Here is a 10,784-nt window from a genome sequence, read left to right as displayed (position 1 = left end):
CGTTTTTGTTTTTTTTTTTTTTTTTTTTTTTTTTTTTTTTTTTTTTTTGGTTTTTCGAGACAGGGTTTCTCTGTAGCTTTGGTGCCTGTCCGGGAACTAGCTCTTGTAGACCAGGCTGGCTTCGAACTCCCAGAGATCTGCCTGCCTCTGCCTCCCGAGTGCTGGGATTAAAGGCATGCACCACCACTGCCCGGCTAGACTCTGTCTTTTTGACTGACTTTAACTTGCTATATAGCCAAGAACCACCCTAAACTTCTGATCCTTCTGCTGCCACCTCCAGAGTACTTGGATCCACACATGTGCCACCATGCTCAGTTCATGCTTTGTGGTGCTTGGGTTCAAACCAGAACTTCATATATACTAGGCAAGCATGCTGCCAACTTGGCTATATATGCCTAGCCTCTGAAGGCTCTTAAATGCCTCCTTACACAGAGCCAACTATGTTGTTTGACCAAGAATCCAGCATATCAGAAAACTTCTTTCTGTAGTTTTCCATTTCCATTTTTAGTCTAGAAAGAAATATTGCTGTTACCACACTTCCCGTGAATATTATGTTGAATAAGCTCTTTCGATATAACTTGTTCCCCCCTTTTCCCTTCTTTCCCCCAGAATAGAAGCCACCCAATAAAAATAAATAAGTAATACAATAAAAAAAAAACCCTTATACTGGAATTCAATACTATAAACATTTATCACAATCCTATATGAGCTTGATTCCTTTGTTTTATTATGTTTATTATGTTTAAGTGTTTATTAATATTTGTTCTTGTCCAAATATCAACAGAGAGAAGCTCATGAGAGAGAGATGGCAGAACAGTTTCGTTTGGAGCAGATTCGCAAAGAGCAAGAAGAGGAACGAGAGGTAGGACATGATTTCAGAAGAAAATTCTGTTGTATTTGATAGTGAGGCTATTAGTATTTTTTTAAAACACATTTTTCTGGGCCAGTTTTTGTTTGAGAGACCTAGCCTGTCTTTAAAAGAATCATTCTGTTCTAGTATATGGAACTCTTAGAAAAAACTTAATCGGGTACAATTAGATTCATGATTTTCTTTTCTTTGTTTTCTGTCCCTATTTGTTGTCTTAAATAGGCTCATCCTATCATTCTTAGAGTTTCTTACCCTGAGAATGTAACAACTGTTTTCCTTTCCCCAGACTTTACCCATTAAACAATTATAGTGCTACTTCTGTAAGGTCTTGCATTAGGCCCCTAGATGTGTTCAACTGATATTGTCCTTTTGAGTTTATGTCTGTATCAGTATAGAGAACGTCTATCTATGCTCACTCACTGTGCTTTTTATACTGTGTGCCTCACAATCTCAGTAGATAGTGGTGCACATGTGGGGTCTGGGCTGCTCTGCTTCACAGTCTTTAGAATGCAGAATTACGTTGTTAGAATAGTAAATGTGATAGATGGCTGTCTAAGAACAGTAGGAATAAGGAGCAGCATCAGGTGATTCTTTCACTGCAGGGGAATTAGAATGCTTTTCTAGGCATGAGGTCAATAACATGATTCACTTGTTAAAAAGAAGAAGTTATCTGACAAGTTCTGAAAAGCCTAGAGGCCTAACTGAGAAATTGTGTTACTTATCATTCTTGGTAAAAGGTACCAGACTTTTTTTTGTTCACGTATTTCACCCTTGTTTTACTCTGGACGTGTCTACACTGCTAGTGGCCAGCAGATAGCCTGCCTATTTTTACTTACTTATCTTTTTCTTGTTTTGTTTTCTTTTTTCTTTTTTTTTTTCAAGCTAGTACTCTGCCCCCAAATTAAAAAATAACAACAATGACAACAACAAGAATTTATAGAACACAGCAAGGGAAACAAATGATAATAAAATGTTTTCTACCTACAACAACAAATTAAATCTTAGGGCTATATTACATGTCTGCAAATAAGAGGAAATCAACATATTTCTAGCAGTACAGTTTTAGGGGTGAGTCTTACAGTGCCTGTCGAATGTATAAACTATTGTCATCCAGGAAATCTTTCCTTGCCATTAAGTTTTTGGCAAGTAGAAAAAAGATTCTCCTGAAGTTTTTAATCTGTTGAGCAGATGTTTATCAATTTTTTTTTTGTTGTTCTGTTTTGTTTTGTTTTGTTTTGTTTTGTTTTGTTTTGTTTTGTTGTGTTGTGTTTTTGTTTTCAAGACAGGATTTCCATGTGTAGCCCTGACTGTCCTGGAACTAGCTCTGTAGACCACACTGGCCTCGAACTCATAAATATCCACCAGCCTCTGCATACCAGTGCTGGGATTAAAGGTGTGTTCCAGCACTGCCCAGTTTATCAGTATTATTTTAAGTCATTTATAATTATAAATCGGTTGCTATGATTACTTACATAACTTACCATGTTATATTTGTAAAATATAGTTCAGCCCTCAAGGAGCTTATTATTTAGTACAAGAAATGAACAAATGTAAATAACTAGAAGAAAAAATAGTGTATATTATAAAATTATTAAAGCAAGAGGACTGAAAATGTGTGGAGGCAGGAGATGAGTCCTAAAGGTAAAAAGGCACAAGAAAGACTTCACTGAGGGGCAGGGTAGCCAGGTATCCATCTTTATATGAAGCAGAGTAACACTCTGATTGAGTTAATGATTGGATGGCGGGCCAGGGGCAGGCTTTCGTTGTGAATAAATGGAGAAGGCACATTTTAATAAAGAACACTAACTACATAGACAAACTTAGACAAAAATTCACTTTTGTAACTTATGCTTAAAGGGCCACATTTGAAGAATTGATGATGAAAAAGAATTGACAAAATTATTGAGTTTTATTAGTTTTTTCAAAGTTATACTTTTTCCCGACTACCCAAAATTGTTTTCTTTAAAGCTTTGATGTCTCCTGTAGTAGAAAACATTAAATAAATTAAATAATGTTAAAGGCAAAAAAAAAAAAACAGAAATTATATTAGAAGCCTTGACAAGTTCACTTGAGATTTTTATTGCCACCCCATCATCTCCACTTGCATTGCTAATAAATATCACAGACTTCGTCTGTCTAAAATCTTAAAACTGATCTCACCCTTCCCAGCCAAACCTGCCTTCTGTACTTTCTGGCCTTGCTTAGTAAATGGAAAATCTTTCAGTATTTTGAGCACAAACCTTGGTATCTTGCTTGACTTCTTTCACATTCATATTAATAGTTATATGTTTTGACCTACTTTAAAAATACTTCCCAAACTCAAATGTTTCTCCATTGACTGCTACTACTAAACTTACCCAACGACCACCTAACTTGAGTCCATGCTTCTATTTTTACCTTCCACAGTCTTAATGAATCCTTTAAAAAAATAATCATTGTGTTGTGCTTCTTAAATTCACACTTCTATATAAGAGCTAACATCTTACCTTGATCTCAGTTGTTTCTCTGTAGAATTTTGCCTAGAAACTGACAGACTGTTCCTGAAGTGTATATGAAGAAGAAATAGAACTGGAATGGTCAAAACTGATGAAAAAAAGAACAAAATTGGAGGGCATGCTATCAGAATTCAAGACTTTATAAAACACAGGAGAAAAGGTCTTCAAGACCTTAGGTTAGGCAAAGATATTTTAGCTCTGACACCAAAGTCATAATCCATAAAATAATAAGTCTCAGGGCTGGAGAGATGACTCAGTGGTTAAGAGTACAGTCTATTGTTCAGAGGACCTGGGCTCAGTTCCCAGGTCCCATGGTAGGCAGTTCTCAAGTATCTGTAAGTCTGGCTTACAGAGGGTCCGATGCCCTTCTGGCCTCTGTGGGCAGATCCACTCATATGCTCATACCTAAACACAGACGTAAAATATAACCTTTTTTATTTTAAGAAAACTGCCATGGGATAATGCTATTGTACACTGTAAAAACATGTCACTTGTATTGGTTTAATAAAACACTGATTGGCCAGTAGCCAGCCAGGAAGTATAGGCAGGGTGATCAGACCAGGAGAATTCTGAGAAGGGGAAAGGCAGAGATGCAGTCACCAGTCAGTTGCAGAGGGAGCAAGATGAGAATGCCTCACTGATTAAAAACTAACAAACCATGTGACTAAACTTAGATAAGAATTATGGGTTAATTTAAGTTGTAAGAGCTAGTTAATAATAAGCCTGAGCTAATAGGCCAAACAGTTTATAATTAATATAAGCCTCTGTGTGTTCCTTTGGGACTGAATGGCTGTGGGACCGGGTGGGACAGAGGCTTTTGTGTACAGAAGACTAACTAAGACTTTATTAGAATTAAAATTCTGTGCACTGGGGATATGGATAAACAGTAAGGTGTCTCCCTCACAAATACAAAGCCCTGGGTTAAGTACCCAGTACCACATATATGCCCAAGCTTTCTCAAGCTGAATATATTCAAAATGTACATTTGTTTCCCTCTACCCTTCCACATTCTGCTCCAGTCACATTGCTGTTGTGCTGTTCTTTAGCATACCAGTCCCAGAGCCTTGATGTTTGTTCACTGTGCCTCCTACCTATAATATTTTTGACCCAATTGCTGATGTGGCTTCCACTCTTGTTAGGCTTTTTCTTACTGTGGCTTACAGTGTTGTAAACTGTGGCCTTCCTCCATTGTTCCAGCATACCCCCCTCTCTGTGTAATTAATGTATTGTGTAACTAATAGGCACATGTTTCCTTGCCTTGGTGTTTGTCTTCACCCTACTGAAAGGTGAAGCTCCATTTAAGCAGAATCTTTTTGTGCTTTTTTTTTTTTCCTTTGCTCTTTTTCAGTCATCTAAAACAGTACCTAACATAGGAAAATACTCAGCAAGAATTCATGGAATTAAGGTTAGCTTTAGACTGTTTAACATTGCAAATTATTATTTGCTACATACTTACTAATAAAAGGCTAAAATATATACATATATTTTTGCATGTGTGTATGCAAATGTATTAAGACAGTCTTTGAGTATGGTTAAAAAGGTTTGGTGAAAGAATATATTTTGTTTCCTTTTTTTTTAAAAAAAAAAATATTTTTGGTCTTTAGAAACAGGGTTTCTCTGTCTAGCACTGGCTGTCCTGAAGCTCACTCTGTAGACCAGATTGGCCTCAAACTCACAGAGATTTGCTTGTCTCTGCCTTGCAAGTGCTGGGATCAACTGTGTGCACCACTACCCATGAAATTATGTTTTTTATGAGTATCTGTTTTCAGTGCCTAATTTTACTTCATAAAATGTCTCCATTCCTCATTGTTCAGATATAAATGCTTTAAGTAAAAAGATATTTTTAACTGTTCTTAAGTATAGTTCATATTTCTTAAACCAGCTTTATTTTATCACAAACCTAAAATAATGCAAATAAAGAAAACCCCTATATTTATTGAGCAAACTAAATGAAGATCAACAGTGCTGTTTACAATGACTGTTTGAGTTTAGGTGTCCTTTATGTCATTGTTTTAAAACAGTGTTTGCTTAAACAAGTCCTTTGGATTTAGTATATTTGAGACTGGGCTACTGCTGTATTTTTGTTCTTTTTGCCAATGAAACTGTTGGTTATTTAGAAGCAGGGCAGTAGTGAACTTATCTATTATTTCTTCATTGTTTTCCACATTGGTCCACTAGTGTGGGATATCTGAGGTTTGCTTTCATTGTGCAGAAAAGCCATGGAGACTGCTTACTTTGAAGAGCAGATACAGTCTGCTCAATGACTAAACTAATGGGCTACTGTTGTCTGTTCTTCTAGTATAATCCCTGAGTTCAGACAGTAATGTAACATCTGTTGCTTCACAGGGAAATGTCAAAAGAAAGCATGCTGGCAGGTGGGTAAAGAGAAAGCAGGAAAAGCAGGAAATATTGAATTATGTTCTGATTTGATGTAAAAGGAATAATTGTAACATCAGTAGTAGCAACTGTCCTCAATTGTTCACAGTGTTAGGTTCAACCTGAGACACTTGTCACCAGCTAAATGCTGGCTAGGTAGCAGCACTAAGCATTTTTAAATACAACTGTGTTTTATACAAGGACTTTGTAAGGAAAATGTAACTCTGGGAATCAAACTCAGTCAGTGTGCATGGTAGGCAGGTGCTCGACCACTAAGCTATGATACCCTTGGCCCTGACGATTTTTCTTATACGTGTAGTCAGAAAGGCTGTTACTTATATTTCCTTCTCTGTCTGTCATAATAGGAAGCCTGCATTCCTGATGATGTTATAGTCTTTTTAATGTATTTATTTTGTTAGGTGGCACATGTGGAAGTCAAAGGACAACACACAGAAGTCAGTGCTTTCCTTCCACCATGTAGGTTCCAAGGATCAAACTCAGGTCACCAAACTTGGGCAGCAAGTGCCTTTCCCTATTGAGTCATCTCATTTGCTCAGAATAATGGTTTTTAAAATTAGATCTTGGAAATCAGGATAGTGACAGCCTTTGAAGACCAGGAGCATGTGGGAAAAGGACATAGTTCTAAGATACTTGATCGGTGCAAGTTTTATAGCTATATCAATGCTCTGAAAATTTACCAAGTTACACACAATGCTTAGGCAGTTTTACTTATGTATGCTACTTTAATAAAATATATAAGCAGTTTCGCATACATTGCTAAACAAAAATATAAAGCTTAATATAACACCTGTTCACATATTGTAAATAAAATGCATGCTTTTCTAAAGACATGCATAAAATTAATAGAGATTATCTAGGGTGAAGAAGTTCTTGAAAACAGTACTAGCTACATAAGATTGTGAATGTACTTAATGCCACTGAAGTATACACTTAAAAACAATTTAAATAAGGGCAGGCCAGATGGCTCAGCAGGTAAAGGCGCATGCCACCAAACTTTATAACCTGAGCTCAATCCCCCAGAACCTACATACTGAAGGGAGAGGACCAGTTCCTGCAAGTTGTTGTTTGGTATCCACATACATACAATGGTACTCAGGCACCCATGTATACATGCATAACATACAAAATAAATATATAAGTCTTGTTTTTAAAAAGTTGAAATGTTTTAATAAATTGATTTAAGCACTCATATATCATAATTAGTTTTCAGTTTTTTTTTCTACTTTCTCCCTCACCCACTCTCCATAATTCTATCTATGTCCTGTTTTAACACTCAATTTTTAATCTGCTTAGGCCATCCGACTCTCCTTAGAACAAGCCCTGCCTCCAGAGCCAAAGGAAGAAAATGCTGAGCCTGTTAGCAAGCTGCGAATCCGAACCCCCAGTGGCGAGTTCCTGGAGCGGCGTTTCCTGGCCAGCAGTAAGCTCCAGATTGTCTTTGATTTCGTGGCTTCCAAAGGATTTCCATGGGACGAATTCAAGTTACTGAGCACCTTTCCTAGGAGAGATGTAAGTTCCCTTCCTATCTCAAAGAGTGCTTTCAGCTCATGGGGGCCAGAAGGAGGCTGTGAAAAGCCAAATGATAAAGGCTACTTACTGTAAAATACCCGAAGTCTTTCTTGGTTCTGTACAGTTACCTCCTCAGCTTGTGGAGCGTGGGTTTCCTAGGCCAGCAGATGTATCTAGAGACCTATATTTTAAAAAAAAAAAAAAAAAAAAGATGCTAGATCTTTCTTCTGTTGCTTTTTAGGTGTATACTTATCCTAACAGGCTATCCTAAAGTCTTATTTATATATCTCAGGGTATGACTATGAATTGTGCTTAATAGATTCATTATTAGAAGAGGATCAACACAAATACAGGTTCACTAAGAATACATTATGTTAAGCAAAGATTACTCTGTTATTTGATAGTCTTACCAGCCTTGAGGACAGTCATCTGTAGTCATAGTATGTCTGTATTATAACAAGATACTTAATAATAATATTTTATTCTGGGGCAAAGTAATTAATTAGGTTCACTGATGATTAAGTGGTTGTGAACAGAAGATGTTGTCTATCGTCTCCATGGAGGGAACTGACAAACTGTGTATTTATTCCTTTCCTATATACCATATTATTTAACAATATAAATTAATATCAGATTTTTAGATTATGAAAAATAATATCAAAACAACTTGAAAATATTGAAACTATAGACAAAGTAAAGCTACTGGATTTTATGGAAATATATAGAGGTGCATACTTTTAGCAGTTGTGATTGAATTAAGATAAATATATACTAGCAATGTACTATGAATGCTAACAGAAAAGGTAGCTGCATTTTTAGAGGTGTAAGCCCAGCTAGATACTAACTAAATGGTCCTCTTCAACAGTACAATAAAATAAACTGAACTCTACGCTAAAGTAAACTACCCTATTATACTGTAGGCCCCTTGGAGAAGTTAAAAATTCTTAACAGTCTAGTCCCTTACTTTAGTTCCAACCTTACTTCCATCAACAGGAGATGGGAGATTGCTCACTATTCAATAAAGGCACGGGCACCCTTGTGCTGCTGTGCTTCATATACTCTTAACGTCTCCTATTTGAACTCACGTTTTAATGCCGAGCTCTGTGGAGCCCTCCCTTTCCTTGCAAGCTATGTATCATTACAGCTTGTGCACTCTTTCCTCGATAGCACTTGCCTTGTTGTTTGATAATGACTAGAGACAGTCATATCCCATCCACATCCCTCGCAGCTACAGTTCTTACCACAGTGCCTCATCTGTGAACTTCAGTAACTGTTGTCAAATATAGGTAGCCTCAGACTCTCCTAAGTCTCTCGTTCCTTAGTGACAAAGGCTATTCCAATTCAGAACAGATGCCCTAGGCCCACCCAGATTCCAATCCTAAACCCAGAAAGCCCAGGACCCTAGGCCGCCTAGAGTCATAGATGATCTGAGAGTTAATGGCACTTCATCCCTCTCTGAATGCTCTTTCAAGTCGAATGACTAGTGTTTTTACAAAGCTGCTCTGTAATAGCCATCTGTGTCTGCAAGGATTAGGATCTAATTTGTAAAAGTCATCTTAAATTACAGCCAAACTAAAGACTGTTAAAAAGCACATCTTAAGTCCTTGCCTCTTTAATAACAAATAATGTGAGACTTAACTATAGGAGTCTTATTGTGTCTTGAGCCCTTTCTCCACAAAGCAGAGGCTGATTTCTCACCAGAGGAGCTATTAAATGCTCTTCTGCGCCCTTGTCTCCCCCCACAATGAAAACATTACTTCATATTAAGATTTCCCAGCTGTCCAAGTATTTGCTGAATGTCTGCCGGCTATTATACTTCTGAACTGAGCGCTGTGGGATAACCAAAGTAGCAGCAGGCATCAGGCCTTCCCCAGTACAGCCGGTTGTCAAAATGGTTTCAGAGTGGGTTCTGTTTGCGTTTTTGTTAGTGAAAGTCACTAGGAAAAGGAAATATTTCCTTCCAGAGCTTGAGTCAGTGCCGCAGACTTCACTGTCCCATTTGCCCTGTGAATATGAGTCCTGAAAGGTGAGTAATGGCACTGAGCCTAGTTCCCATCTGAATCTGTAGTGGCCCAGATGCAGGTCTTTGCTAGAAAACTCTGTCACTCATGCTGCTTGGTGTACGGTTATCAGTATCACTCTCCCTTCCTTTCCTCTGCCACTTCCTATGCTCTTGCTCTTTCTTCCTTTCCCGCTCTCACCTTTCAGTTCCTAGTTTACATCTGGCATCTCCTTCCCTTTCCTTTTATTCTTTCTATTCTGTCTTGTTACTTTATCCCACATCTCTTGCCTTCTCTGGTCTTCTATGTCAGCTCTTAATCACATTACTTGGAAGAATTCTGCCTACAAATGGTAGGTTTGTTTCTATTTTTACAGTGACTAGAAGGTTCTAGGAAAAGACTGTGGGAAATTGCAAGCAAAGTCCAGCACCTCTGTCTAACTTGTTCTCTCTCTCTCTCTCTCTCTCTCTCTCTCTCTCTCTCTCTCTCTCTCTCTTTTAGACGAGGCTGCCCCTGAACTCACAGATCCACCTGTCTCTGCCTCCCGGGAGCTGTGATTAAAGGTGTGCATTATCACTGCCTACCGCTTGCTTTCTCAAAAGACAAAATTACAACAAATTTCCATATAAATTTAAATAGTTTTTGTTTGTGATTAATAAATCAGAGTAGCCTCCACTCTACAAAATAGACTGTGAGAATCCACTGAGCAGTAACAGGACTGTGGGTTCCATAAATTGGAAATGAGGAAACAGGATAATCAGGAGAGAGAGTGTGGAAAATGCTTGACTGTGTTACTTTTTGTCGGGGTTAAAGCAGAGAGCACATCCCTTATCCTGACTCAGTTAGACTGGGATTCAGGGAAAGTATCTATTTCGTGATCTGTTTGTTTCCTTAAAAGTTTAGTTTGATTATGGATCATGGAACATGGGTGACTCCCCTTCAGTTTGTTTTACCCTGTAGGAGCTTAGTCACTTAGTGAGCAAGAACACATGGATCCCTGGGCTTCTTGTGCCAGCCTAGCCTACTGGGCAAACTCCAGGCCAGTGACAGGAATCGTTTCAGAAGACGAGGTACATAGTTCCTGAGGCACTGAGCTGGCTTTGTCAACTCGATACATCTGGAGTGATCTAGGAAAGGGGAGCATCAGGTGAGGAACTGCCTCCATCAGATTGGCCTCTAGACAAGCAGGTGGGGAATTTTCTTAATTAATGGTTGATGTGTGGCAGACAATGAGGATAGTATCAGCTCTGGACAGGTGGTCCTGGGTTGTGAAGGAAAGCAGTCTAAGTAGAGAAGGGGAGCAAGCAACAGTCCTCCCTAGCTTCTGCTTCAGTTCCTGCCTTTGAATTCCTGCCCTGGCTTGCCTTCATTGCAGACTGTAAGCTGTCAGGTGAAGTAAACCCATTCCTCCCCAAGTTACTTTTGGTCATGGTCTTCATGACAGCAACAGGGAATCAGAGTAGGACAGGAGCCAGTGTTCCCTTCTGGCCCACACACACACAACACACACAATAT

General features: G+C 38.4%; 1 protein-coding gene across 2 annotated transcripts in view; it reads left to right on the top strand.

Annotated features, from left to right (window-relative positions):
• The window catches only part of Faf1 (Fas associated factor 1), a 282,221-nt gene that overhangs the window by 253,942 nt on the left and 17,495 nt on the right, over nt 1–10,784 (top strand). For both annotated transcript variants that reach the window (XM_050136195.1, XM_050136197.1), the window contains 2 exons: nt 785–862; nt 7,054–7,269. In XM_050136195.1, coding sequence (XP_049992152.1) covers nt 785–862; nt 7,054–7,269 — 294 coding nt within the window. The remainder of the gene's footprint in view (nt 1–784; nt 863–7,053; nt 7,270–10,784) is intronic.

Source organism: Alexandromys fortis, unplaced genomic scaffold (genome assembly GCF_014885135.2).
Source record: "Alexandromys fortis isolate MF-2015 unplaced genomic scaffold, M_Fortis_MF-2015_v1.1 scaffold_13, whole genome shotgun sequence".
In the NCBI taxonomy this organism is placed as follows: domain Eukaryota; kingdom Metazoa; phylum Chordata; class Mammalia; order Rodentia; family Cricetidae; genus Alexandromys; species Alexandromys fortis.
This window is presented reverse-complemented; position numbering and strand designations above follow the sequence as displayed.